This window comes from Sinocyclocheilus anshuiensis, unplaced genomic scaffold, assembly GCF_001515605.1.
Source record: "Sinocyclocheilus anshuiensis isolate Anshui unplaced genomic scaffold, SAMN03320099.WGS_v1.1 scaffold238, whole genome shotgun sequence".
In the NCBI taxonomy this organism is placed as follows: Eukaryota; Metazoa; Chordata; class Actinopteri; order Cypriniformes; family Cyprinidae; genus Sinocyclocheilus; species Sinocyclocheilus anshuiensis.
In genome coordinates this window covers 1,159,291-1,172,816 of record NW_015547674.1, presented here as the reverse complement: position 1 = coordinate 1,172,816, position 13,526 = coordinate 1,159,291, and the positions used below count along the sequence as shown (strand labels likewise).

At 36.5% G+C, this 13,526-nt stretch overlaps 2 protein-coding genes across 2 annotated transcripts; one reads left to right on the top strand and one right to left on the bottom strand.

Annotated features, from left to right (window-relative positions):
• Positions 1-6,978: 6,978 nt before the first annotated feature.
• LOC107702911 (transcription factor IIIA-like) lies at positions 6,979-10,161 on the top strand. The gene is made up of 3 exons (XM_016505348.1): positions 6,979-7,055; positions 7,150-7,379; positions 9,383-10,161. Exons 1-3 carry the CDS (start codon positions 7,028-7,030, stop codon positions 9,464-9,466), a joined length of 342 nt encoding a protein of 113 aa, XP_016360834.1. The 5' UTR covers positions 6,979-7,027; the 3' UTR covers positions 9,467-10,161.
• LOC107702912 (translation initiation factor IF-3, mitochondrial-like) lies at positions 9,378-12,658 on the bottom strand (the record flags this gene model as incomplete). The annotated part of the gene is made up of 3 exons (XM_016505349.1): positions 9,378-10,152; positions 10,926-11,070; positions 12,352-12,658. Coding segments are annotated over 3 exons (465 nt in total), but the record flags the coding sequence as incomplete, so codon positions are not given.
• Between the last annotated feature and the right edge of the window lie 868 nt (positions 12,659-13,526).

The window sequence follows — 13,526 nt, the reverse complement described above, 5'->3', positions numbered from 1 at the left end:
TGTTATATAAACCCATGTTAATTTTGACCATGAAAGTGAATGCACTGTCACTTTAACAAAATCTTTACAGTATATATATATATATATATATATATATATATTAAAAACTGTACTTGCAAAGAATAAACAAGTAATGAAATAAAAGGCCACTTAAGTGTACTTATAGAGAAACACTTTCATGACTGTGTTTCTTAACACACTTAAGTAGACTTTTAAAAAGAGCACTTTGTAATAATGTCAAATTAAGTGTTTTACTTTAAAGTAACATTTAAATAATTATGTTTTAATAATAATTTTAGTTGTGCTTTAAAGAAGTACACTTATTTTTATATGGTGACTAATATATTGTACTTGATTATCATTTTAACTGTAATGTGTTATTTAATGCTACATTTACAGTCAGTATATTTTAAATCAAGAAGCCGTGGTTTATTGCTTTTATAAAACGGTTATTCCATATACGTAGTACGGTTTCACAGAATAAAACAGAGCAAATAAAGTGTAATGATATTAATAAAAACAGTATTCTTCCACCAAATAATGTAGCTCCTCAGAAACAGGTGTGGTTGCTACAAAGTGGTTGCCGAGCAACACACAAACGTAAACAAAAGTGTATGTTACTTTGTAGAGTCATTTACAACAGCTTCGAACGCGGCTCAGCCAATCAGAATCAAGCACCGGAACTATCCGCTTTATAATAAATGTACTAAATTGCAACTTAATAACATAATAACAAATGTGTAATTACAAATATATTTAAACACATGACATGCAAGTTTTAGTACAAATTAAACTTCAAAGTGTATTTTAAAGATATTTTTAAATGCTTATAATTATTAAGAGCCATTTTAAACGGACAGTTCTTAGATCTCAAAATGAATATGGAGCACGATCTCAAATTAGTTTTGTTTACAAAGTACTGGAAAGAGTTATGGCTGTCAAATAATCAGTACTTGATACTTTCTAACATATATGAAAGTCTATTATAGTGTAAATTTATATTGAATGCAATTAGTTTATCTAACTTTAGAGTGGTTTTTGGACCAACCTATTTAGGATTTAAAGTAGTTCATAATTATTCTATTGTCTTTGCTGCCAAATGTATTGTCAAACATTTATGGTACACTAAAATATATTTCATTTTTAGTGAAATTTGTCATGTATTTAAGTATAATTACACGGTTGTAATAATGAAGTTGCAGTTTAGTTTAACATTTATTAACTTTAAATGTAATATTGAATAACACACTACAGTTAAAATTATAATCAAGTACTTCACTTTTAGTTTAAGATAACGGTATTTATTTAAAGCATTACAAAATATTATTTAAACATAATTATTTAAAATGTTAACGTAAAACTTTTAGTTTGACATTATTACAAAGTGCATTTGGACACACTTTATTTTAAGGTCCAATTCTCGCTATTAACTAACTATTAACTATGACTTTCGCCTCAATAAACTCCTAATTTGCCGCTTATTAATAGTTAGTAAGCTAGTTGTTAAGTTTAGGCATTGGGTAGGATTATGGATGTAGAATATGCAGAATATTTGGTTTATAAGTACTAATAAACAGCCAATATGTTAATAACAGGCATGCTAATAAGCAACTAGTTAATAGTAAGAATTGGTCCCTATACTAAATTGCTACCGTGCATTTTTTGAAAGTGTATTTACTTACATGTTTTAATAAACAGTCATGAAAGTGGACTCTTTTTAGGCACATTTATGTTGCCTTGTAATTCAAAAACACATCTGTAAGTACATTTTTTTTTTTTTATTATACTTTTAAGATTTGAAGAACACTACAAGTGCACATTCAATACAATTAAGCTCACTTCTTTTTCACAAAGGCATGCATGATGCAGTACATAATTTGAGTTGGATCATGACCACATTTCGATTAATATTGTAATATTTTTGTAACTTGCATGTAAATGTAGATGTCTGTGTTAATAGTCATATCATTAAATAATTTTTGTTTTTGTTGTTTAGTCCAAACTCAACATCTGCCATATACATTAAGATTTTAAAAGTGTCAAACTGCTATGCACAAAATGTGTGTTTACATGAGTGTTTGTGTGTGTGTGTGTGTGAGTGTGTGTGTGTGTGTGTGTGAGAGTGTGTGTGTGTGTGTGTGTGAGAGTGTGTGTGTGTGTGTGTGTGAGAGTGTGTGTGTGTGTGTGTGTGAGAGTGTGTGTGTGTGTGTGTGTGAGAGTGTGTGTGTGTGTGTGTGTGAGAGTGTGTGTGTGTGTGTGTGTGAGAGTGTGTGTGTGTGTGTGTGTGAGAGTGTGTGTGTGTGTGTGTGTGAGAGTGTGTGTGTGTGTGTGTGTGAGAGTGTGTGTGTGTGTGTGTGTGAGAGTGTGTGTGTGTGTGTGTGTGCGTGTGTGTTATTCTACTTTAAATGAGTGTTCTGTGTCGGAATGTCTGTTTTTGTTTTGGTCTGTGTGATTCCACCCACTGCCAATTTACCCAATAGTATTTCTTAAAAACCTCACATGATCTGCAAAGGTGTTGCTGCTGTATTATCCATTTTATTAATTAAATATTCTTTCAACTGAATAATCAACTAGTGTAATGTATGTTTATTATTTATTACTTTTTCTGTTACCTCTTTCCTCAGCTTGTGCCAAAAAAATGTTTGTGTGGGAACATTTTTTGTGAATAACTTTAGCAGAATATGAGAGCATTTAATACTATAACATTATCTTCAAAAAAATCATTATAGAATTACAGGTTGACTTCTCTCTCGTTTATGCCAAAGTGAAATGTTTAATGAGTAATTAGAAAATTAAAGCTGCTGAAACTGGATGCCTTGCACATTTAAGTTAAAAATGCCTATCCCGATATCAGATTGTAACGTGTTAGGCATGCGAGCACAAAGATATATCAAAAATACTATTTAAACACTGAGAAAACACTAGAAGAACTTCTGGAAACAAAACCAGTACCAGACAATGAACAAAGGAGAACTCAGGGCTTAAATATGTGAAGAGAGTAATCAGGGAGAAATTGAACAGGTGTGGGGACTAATTAGCAATCACAGAAACTAACTAGAGAACTAATCAGATATACACGTGACAGAACTCCCCCCTCCTGGAAGGCACGTCCTTGTGCCTTGCATTTAATCTAATGTACTAATATGCACCTTTTCTAGGTAGATAAGGTATAGAGTTTCCCATTTATGGGTGCTTTCCCAGTGATCAGCAGTTGTACTCCTAAAGGTACCATTTTTGCACTTTTTTTCTGCCAAGATAAAAGAGCTGCCCACAAAACTATTGATTTCAGCTGTTAATGCATGAATTTTGACAGTTCTAATTGTAATGTAAATGTAGGTTTATTCATGTGACTTGGTTGATAACTTGACTTTAAGAAGTCAAATAGTAAGCTTGATTACTTTAAAAAAAAAAAAAAAAAATGTACTTTTTAAATATTTTCAATCAATTTTTTTTTCTCAATCAAACAGCTTTTCCCAATTTAGACTGGCTTCATTTTTCACTCTGCCTCAGTTTTTTTTTTTTTACACTTCACTTAGTTAAGGACTAAATGTATGGCTGTTAAAATGACCACAATGCATTCTGGATATTCCCTATTGAAGATCTTGCTGATTTAAGACCTTAAAAATGTAGCAGTGTCTGAACACAATGGTGGGGGATTACAACATTTTAATGATTCAAACCCACTGTTGGGTGCACTGTAGGGCTCATGAATGGAATAAGTTAACAGACCACAATAGTGGCATTAGTGCTAAACGTTTTCACAATTCTAGACGTCACATACTTCACATACTTTGGGTGTTGTACATCTGGGTATGATGGAAGCTTAATGACATTTTATGAATGTATTTGAAACATCTTGCAAGCATAGTTTTTATAGTTGCAAGCATAGTTTTGAGTTGTGTTCAAATTAGATTTTTAGATGTATTTATTTTTATTGGTCCCTTTCCACATTCACAAAAGAAGAAAATAATTTGTTTGTTAAATAGCTTAAAAGAATGTCTGATAATACTTGATTATGAGAGAATTAAATTATACAAACTGAAACAAGCGACTCTAAGTCTAGCTATTTAGATTGAATGATGCGGTCGTCTGCAGTATAATTGATTTAAAGCTGAGATTATTGTGATTACATGGCAAAATAAAAAACAGTCTGGTGAGCGGATACATTCCTCTCTTACATTACTGTCTGCATCACACACAGTGCACCTGGTGGTCTGTCTGTTTTTTGTGTTTTTTTCCTGAGAACATTCTTTCTCACACTCTGACTCTGTTGTTTTCAAGTATTTGAAATTGTTTTTTTAGTGGAATTAAAAACCCACAGCCTCAAAAGCGCTTGCCCCTGTTTCCATATGGCTCAGAAAAGTTCCCATAGCGATCTCCCACTGGCCCTGCTTATTTGCGATAGTAGTTGAAATGCGGCATGCTGCCTTGCAAAGTTCATTAAATCACTGTTTTACCACTCAGCTTAATCCTTATACCAATACAGCAGTACAATCCCGTAAGACAACAGAAAGAGAGACAGAAGCAGAGGGCTTAAAGACTTGACAGATCAGAGCTGACGTTTTGTTTTCCCACCGTTGCCAGGGAGCACAAGGAATCTTGCTTCTGAGCACTAGCACTGCTCTTGAGGAAAAACGTGGGGATGCGGGACATGTCCTCCTATCCGCCCAATGAAATGCCTCCTCAATCTAGGACTGTCCTTGATTGAGGCCATCTGCCAGCGAATTCAGCAGGGCATCGGTTTATAGAGCGCATCCTATTGTCCTTGTATTAAGTTTGTATCAAAGATGAACTCGGGTGCAGGAACACTTTAGAGATAAAGCAAGTCCTATGTTTTTGGCAGCGCTGCCCCCTCCCTATCCTGTCCACATACAGCAGCTCCTACTGTAAGGGACGTCTTCACCAGCAGGGAGCCAAAGAGGATCTCATGGAATGCCTATCCTCTGTTTTGTTTTGTTTATACATTGACAATGTGTAATAGCGCATTACTATGGGGAGTTGGGGAGGGTGGGATGTTGAGATGGTGTTAAGAAAAGACAAAAAGCAGTGGTACATGCCAAGTGCCAATTGTCTCCTCGTAATAAGCACCAAAAGACCAACTTCTGTGTGTTACCATACAGGTGAACTCACTCCTGGGAAAGTAGGGTTTTTCTCAGCCTCCGCAGAGAGCCAGCGTCGCTCTTTTCTCTCTCAGCAGTAACGTGATTAGTCGTGCCATTGCTCTCCAGGCTTTCACGCCACTGTCTACTTCCCATCTTCCACTAATGTGATTATCCCAGCCCCTGTGGTCCAAGCAGAAGGACGAGGGACTCCTCTTGAGTTGCACAGTGCCTCACAGAACCCCCCCTCCAGCACCACCACCACCCAAATTCTCTAGCACCTCTGTAAGACATGTTGGGCACAATTCAGATGCCATCTTAGTCAAAACAAGACAAAAACTGCATTACGCCTCCATGCCTTGAAAAATAATCACTACATCTCAACAGCTATTTGGACGATAAAATTCTCTAAATTAAATAGCGACGCGTTAATGTCAACTATTTTTTGTGCAACCGTCTTATTAATTTCATATGAAATTTGTTTGATATGCAGTTTTCTGTGTGAATGATCGGTGGTGGAATCGGCTGCGATGCAAGGGGCACCAGCTAAAATCTTGCCAAGGGCACCAAATTGGTCAGGGCCAGCCCTGTATGCAGCTCACTGAAACCGAACCTTATTGATAACTCCTGAAGATTTTCAGAAACTCTGGTTACAGTGTTGACGTGTAGCCGGTGAAACTGGAGATTTTTGTGACGTCGTCGTCTTCTTCTAATAACGTTTTATGGCGGATGGCAAACCAACTTCTGGTGCATTTACCGCCACCAACTGGACTGGAGTGTGAAGCACTAATAAGCAACTAATATAAAAAATAAATAAATTCTCCTGATTAATCCTATTTCTTTAATGTATTTTATAATAGCACCATATATTTTACCTTGTTCTGTATGCTCTTTCAAAAGGCTTGTCAAATTAAATGATTCAACACCCATGTTTCTTAGTTCTTTAATGAGTTTTAACCTTTCTTTTTCATATTTTTTACATTTTATTAAAACATGCTCTATTGTTTCTGCCTGATTACAATAAATACATTGACCTGTATCATGTTTTCCTATATTAAACAGAGAGCGATTTATGCTGCGTTCACGCCATATCGTAATTACCGTGATTTCGAGATGACAGCACGTGACGTTCTACTCGGAGCTCGTGAAAATAAAACAGAGCCTGCGGTGGTCAGGTGGTACGTGGTACAAGTCATATCTCTCAGAAAACTCCCAGTTCACAAGTTGATGCGAGAAATCTTTGTGACGTCGGCACTAACAACCGGTAATAACATGGCTTTATGGTTAGGGTTATATCGCCACCTGTTGGTTTGGCATGCTCTTGACTGCTAGCGTGTTTTTGCATTTTCATGTGGACTAGATTATTTTTAAACAAAGGACGAAAAACTCCCGTTTATAAAAAAATACCCGTGTACGTGTGGACTATAGGGTATATGTCGAACATCACCTGACCAAACCCGGAAAACAGGTCTCATTGCTTCCGCTTGTCGGAGAACGTGTTAACAGCCGTATTAAATAATAGCGATATCTATGGACTTTTAAGATAATCAGTTAAACTAGCTAGCTGTTTTTATTGTTGATGTTTTATTAAATTTTTATATCTAAATGTGACAAGAATAAAAATTTTAAAAAACTTTTAGATATCAGTCCACACGTGTGATGGACATTGGTTATGATCATCATTGGTATCTACTTTGAAGGCATCTTGAGTAAAACTGCTTCATATTCATATATACAATACATTTAGACTTGCATTTGCGTTTGTAATTTGTTATTTTGTTTTCAAAATTGTGATTTGTTTTGCATTTCTCGTCCACCGTACATGTATCACCTTACCTGTCATGTGAAAAGCCTGTCATACCGACAACTTTGCAGGCTATTCTTGCACCGCGGAGGGTTGCTCGTTTGTGGGAAAGAACTGGACGGAGATGACAAACCACAAAAAAGTTCATATAGGTAATCATATGTTTTGTTCTGAATGTAAATAGCCTAACCTTACAGAAAGTTAGAAAACATTACTTTGGTAATTGTTTTGTGTGTGTGTGTTCAGTCAGGGTACGGTGTGATCAGTGTAAGAAAACATTCAGTGATAGCTGGTTCCTGAAGCAGCATCAGCATGTTCACTCTGAAGAGCGCGTGGTGTATCACTGCCCCAGAGATGGATGTTCCCGCTCTTACACCACTGCGTTCAGTCTTCAGAGCCACATACTGTCATTCCACGAAGAGCAGCGCTCCTTCATCTGCACTCAGCTTGGCTGCGGCAGGTCCTTTGCCATGAAGGTAACCGTGCTTTCTAGGGATGCACCGAATGTTCGGCAACCAAAAAAAGCTCTTTCGGTGTTCGGCCAAATAAGCGAAAAGACTGAATAAATTGTACCGAACAATGACGTGACTCGATCAAATAGCAACCAGCGTAAAGTGAAAATCTGCGTTGAAACAGTGTTACTCGTCAGTTGCTCAGTCACATTTTATGAATTTTTACAAGGCATGTGACAATGCGATACGTGCGACGTATTCGTAATGAGACTCGTGTATAAATCTGCTGTTATCAACAAAAAGAAGCATTGAGGTCTTCCTGCGCGTTTCCGCCAAAATAAAAGTTGACAAAATATGTCAACAAACATTCATAAATGTTAGTATTGTTGTAATTTTACTGTTGTTCTGTAAAATAAAATAAAAAGACAATAATAATGATAATAATTACAACAGCTGTGTTAATACATTTATTGTAACATTCACACATAGTGTTCAAATTGGGATCTGTAATATTTTCTAATGTTTTAAAAGAAGTCTCTTCTGCTCAGCAAGGCTGCTTTTATTTGTACAGTAAAAAAAAACATGATTGATTTTTAAAAAAAAATCAAAATTGATTATTTCTTTGAAAACATGAAAAAAACAGTAAAAAGCACATTTTGGCTATTTAATTTATGCAATGGTGAAAAACATTGTCAAAATGCATGGGGGGAAAAACTTGAAAAACAGTGTTCAGTATTCAGCCCAGTGTTTAATTTTATTCGGCTTCGGCCAAGAATTTCCATTCGGTGCATCCCTAGTGCTTTCCCATCATCAGAGTTTTGTAGTATCTGCCTCACTAACTACTAGGGCTGCCACGATTCCTCGATTTAAAAAAATCCTTGATTGCATTTTGCCCGTGTCGAGTAATCGGCAAAATACCGGAAGTGGCGCATTCCACGGACAAGAATCCATGAAATGCATTATTAGACCGTCTTCCAAGGCTGCGTGATATATTAAACCCATTTTAAAATCAGCATAAAGCACAATGCTATTGTGAATTCACAGGCGCTATGATTCAGTTAAATATATGCGATGCGTCTCAGAGCGGCTCCGTTCACAGTAAATGCTGCGCCGCACAAACGGTTATTGTTTACATGTGTGGAGCGTCTCAAACTCCATCGCTGCATATTGTTGTGTGTTTGGGTTTATTATAACGTTCATCTGGGAACGCAACATGCACCACTTCATCAGATTTATAAGATAAATCATTTATAAACCCACGCAAACACAGGAGAATACATCAATATCTTTCTCAATATCCTAATTGTTAATCGCGACTTCAAAATAAGTTTGCATGATCTGATGTCCACATACTCAAGAATTACAGCGGCTGTAGATTTCTGTCATAAAGAAGTGGCCAGATATTAAAGATTAAGTGGACATTTGAATGAAGTGTTTACTCAAAATTAAACAAGGATTAGATCGCGCAGTAAAGTGTAAACTTTAAACTTGAAGTAATTATTATTGCCTCATTGCTATTATATTTGTATTTTAATTCATTCGCTTGGGTCTATTTTATCACCACAAATAAATGAATTGTAATTAATAATCGACAGATTACTCGATTACCAAAATAATCGTTAGTGACCGCCCTACTAACTACATTTCCATCCAAGGATGTTTTTGCACAAAAAAAAAAAAAGTTTTTACACATCAAAATAGAGCTGACGGAAATGCTAATTATAGAGAAAATTCTGATTTAAAAGACTTCCAACTGTTTGAAAAGTGTTTTTATTATTTTCATTCTGCTCCAGTTCAACACTGTCTTCTGATTTTTTTAACATTTCCCAATTTGATGATGTTAAATTAGTAAGCTGGCCAATTTCGGTTGCCTTATTACTCTTTTATCAAGATTTGTGAACATCTGGGATTCTAAATACATAGAATTTGTGCTATGCGTTAAATTCAGTGGTTAAGAAGTTACTATGGGTTTGAGGCTTTGGCTTTAAAATTTTGTCTTAAATATATATATATATTTTTTGTTACAGCAAAGTTTACTGCGCCATGGTGTGGTTCATGATCCTGAAAAGAAGCAGGGTAACTACTTGCAGTATTTATTACTGATCAGCTGAAACGGACTTTTAGTCTTTAGGTTGTACAACAGGTATTTAAAATGTTTTTAAGTTGAAAATAACTGCCCTTATTGTCTCTTTCAGTTGAAACCCCATCCGAAGCACTCCCTGGCGTCCCGTCTGAGTGGCCACAAACCAAAAAACAAACGTCTAACAGAAACTTCAAATTCAGATGAATCTTCGGTGCCACAAAATAGCCAATCAGAAACCATTATGAATCTGCAATTAAATGGTCCATTGCCTTCTTTCAGCTCTGAAAGCTGTAAATTACCAAAACCAGACTTCCCAGAAACCTCCCAGAGTTTAATAAGTTCTGATTTAGAGCCCGTTAAATCAGAAAGTGTTGTCAGCAAAACAAAATCCATTTATTCTGAGCTCAACGACCCTGCAAATCCAGTGGTTCACCTTTTAGAGCCCCTCTTAGTGTAGAGTCCATGAGTCATATTCCAGTGAACCCTAAAGCTTTCTAAAGCAACATTTTTGGAGTCTTACGCCATTTATGCTGGTGTCTCCGAGTCAGGTTTTAAATTCTTGTTCGAAGTCTCTGCTCCCTTTCTCTGCAGTTCTTTAGCAGAAGCAAGCCGAAGGACACACATGGCAGCACGACCCCCACGAACCACAGACGGTTTCGATACAAAGCCAACAGCCACTGATATCCTCTCCACCATTTGCATTAAGACTTTGTCCTGTTTAGGGGAAGAAAATCATGAAATCTGCAGTGTACATTTTCAAAGCAGAACTGCACTGTTCATTTAATAGTAAATGTAACCGTTTTATTGGTTGCAAGTTGACGTTTATGCAATGAATTTGTGTATAAATAAACTAATTGCACGTAAACTCGGATCAAGCATTCCAGTATTTTTCCAAGCAATGTTTCAGGGTCAACACTAGTTACGTTTTTCGACAGCATCCATGACAAGTTCATAATAACAAATAATTAAATCATGCTTTTACAATGCAATTCTGTGGCGCAAGACATCGTAGTGGAACAAACATCAATATACACATAAGTCTTGACCACATACTAGACGACTAAATTACTAATTAAACTGAATAAATAGTAAATTGCTTTCATCAGTAAAGTCATGAGCCAGAATGGTAGTCTCGCAGGTAAAAGGATGATTTAGACAGCTCATATTTTTGGTATGGAGGTTCTATATAAATGCGATGAAATTATGAGTTGCGCATACACAGGTAGAAAGTCACTTTCCAGAAACTTAACCACCTCTGATCTTCTGTAGTGGATGCATATTAATTTAAAGACAAGATATTACTATATGCACAGGCTCAGGGACAAAATATTTGTCATAAAACTTCCAGTCCTAATCCTGAGCTCTCTTTATGCACAGTGAAACATTCACTTTAAACAACACAAACATAGACGGGATTTGTTTTTGAACAATGCACTGATTTACTAATCCAATGCAAATGAAAGGAAATGCATATTCGGTTTCAATACCAGTGATGTGCCACCGTGAGTTCGTGCTCTGTGAGTCTGACTTGGTTGTTTTTTTCCAGCCAGATGACAACTTGCCGCAGTTTAGTGTCCAGGTCATGAAGGGAGATATCGGAGGAGAAATTGAGCTCCTTTGATTGGACAGGACCTGCAGATGCACCAAAAAAAGGTCAGAGTGCTGAATGGTAAGGTTAGGTTAAACGAAGTTTCTATTTCTTTAAACAATGCAATGCAAATATCCACAACTATATCATGGAAGGAAAAGAAATGCCATTTGCATTCAAGTGCAACAGATTCTTCAATGAAGCACGAGGAGCTAGAGAAACAGAAAACTTAGACGTACAAGTCAAAAAGCTAACCCGAAATTTAACATTCAGCTGTTTAGTCACCACTGTTGTTCCAAACCCATATTCTCTTAGAAAACGAAAATTAAGCTTTTTTTTCACACTACAAGAGTTCATAGTGACCACAGCCATCAATAAATACATCATAAGAACAGTCCTTATAACTAGCACACGTAATTGCTAAATACGTATTATAGCACTGAATGAGGAACAGACCGAAATTAGAAGGAATAGTTCAAAATTTGCTAAAAATCAGGCCATCTGAGATGAGTTTGTTTCTTAATCGGGACAGATTTGGACTGGAGTGGATTATTGTGATGTTTTTATCAGCTGTTTGGACTCTCATTCTGAGGGCACCCATTCACTGCAGAGCATCCATTGCTGAGACACTGATGCAATGCTACATTTCTCCAAATCTGATGAAGAAACAAACTCATCTACAACTTTGATGGCCTGAGGGTGAGCACATTTTCAGCAATTTTTTTTTTGGACGAACTTGCTATTCCTTTTAAGCTTATCTGCTGAAAATCCTCTCCTCTGCATCTCTCAAATCTCATTCTTTATCATCTCTCTGTACTACACAAATGAGACCCAATGATGTATGAGCCATCTAACCAAAGGTTGATGTGCCTCACCTTTAAAAAAAATAAAAAACATCTGAATGCAGAGTAAAGAAGTTCATCAACGAAACGAAAACTTGGAAAATAGTTTGTATTGACTACTTTTATTATTTAAAATGACATGAGGATGAATAAATAATGGCATGACGTATATTACATTAATTGTGTCCCTGCAGCACAAAAGCAGTCTTAAAACTTAATTATTGATTAGTAATATGCATTGCTAAGAACTTCATTTGCACAACTTTAAAGATGATTTTCTCAGTATTTCGATTTTTTTTTTTCTGCACCCTCAGTTTCCAGATTTTCAAATAGTTGTATCTCGGCCAAATATTGTCCGATCCTAACAAACCATACATTAATGGAAAACTTATTCAGCTTTTTTGAGATGGTGTATACATCCCAATTTCGAAAAATTGACCCTTATGACTGGTTCTGTGGTCCAGTGTCACAATTTTTCCTGACCTTTCTTGGCTTTCTGTGTGTCTCTGAGTTTCATCTGCTCTTCGTGGATCTGTTTCCCTTTCATCAGTCTGTATAATGGAGGATCACAGTTGTCATTTATGGCAACGAGCTTCGGGCCTGTTTGGTCCATCAGTCGTATCACAGTAGCACGATGCATTGTACCCAAATCCTCACCATCCTCGGCCAATAACTGGATATGCCGAGGGCCGATCTTCCTACCCACGCTGCCCAAAGTGACCGGTGCTTTCGGTTTCAGCTTTTTAGTCTCCTTCTGGAGATCTGTCACATTGGTGCCCCCCCCCCCCTCTCAGTGTCAGTATATGGTCAGGGCGAGACGATATGGCAAGAGCATGCTGGCCTGAGGGCTGATGGGATTCTTGCCAGGGGTGAGGAGAGCAGGCCGATGGGGCGAAGAAGAGGACTCAAAACAAGCCTCAGGAACCCCAGAGACATCCTAGAAGAGAGTGTCATGATGAAGGAGAAACTCTAATCATTTAATGATAGCAAATAATGTGAACAGACACTTCAAAACACACGATATACAAAGCATTTACTCGAAACCCACAGTAACACACAAGTAGAGACTGTTCCTCCATTGTTGTGGTTTCTGATAGATTACGGTCCTTTAGATCTGAACTCCGACAAACGCGGAATCCATCAAGTTTAGACTTCAAGACAAATAATCCGGGTCATAAACACTAATTTTGCCGCGTAAATATTTATGTTTATGCCATTTTGTTGTATTCAGCTTTTCTATTCGATAAAAATAAAATACAATACATTAAAATCTCCTCTGATTTGTAGGTGTCTTTTGGAAAGGAGCACAACTTTGCTTAGCCAAATAAATAAATAAACATGTCGATCCCTTTTGAATATAGAAGAAAGTGTATCAAACTTTCTGAGTATGAATGAGAAGTTTAATATGTTTAAAATAGGTTAGTATATAAAACAATACGTTTATTTGTAGAAGAGATACTCCATTATTTTGTGCTTTTTTTATTCTATATGTTTGTTTTGTTGCATTATTGTACTGTGCTGTGCATTTTTAGTATGGTATATGGATGAAATTTTTGTAGGCTATTTCAATTAAGGAAAAAGTGAAGGTTAATTAAAAGTTATAAGTTCCTTATAGCCTATAGAACTGGGTGAAAATGCAATATAAGACTGCATTGTAC

Excerpts from the sequence above, each read along its gene's own strand:
- LOC107702911 (XM_016505348.1), top strand. The coding sequence starts at position 7,028 with ATGACAAACCACAAAAAAGTTCATATAG. Across the intron at positions 7,056-7,149 it reads CCACAAAAAAGTTCATATAG|TCAGGGTACGGTGTGATCAG; the intron begins GTAATCATATGT and ends GTGTGTGTTCAG. Across the intron at positions 7,380-9,382 it reads GCAGGTCCTTTGCCATGAAG|CAAAGTTTACTGCGCCATGG; the intron begins GTAACCGTGCTT and ends TTTTTGTTACAG.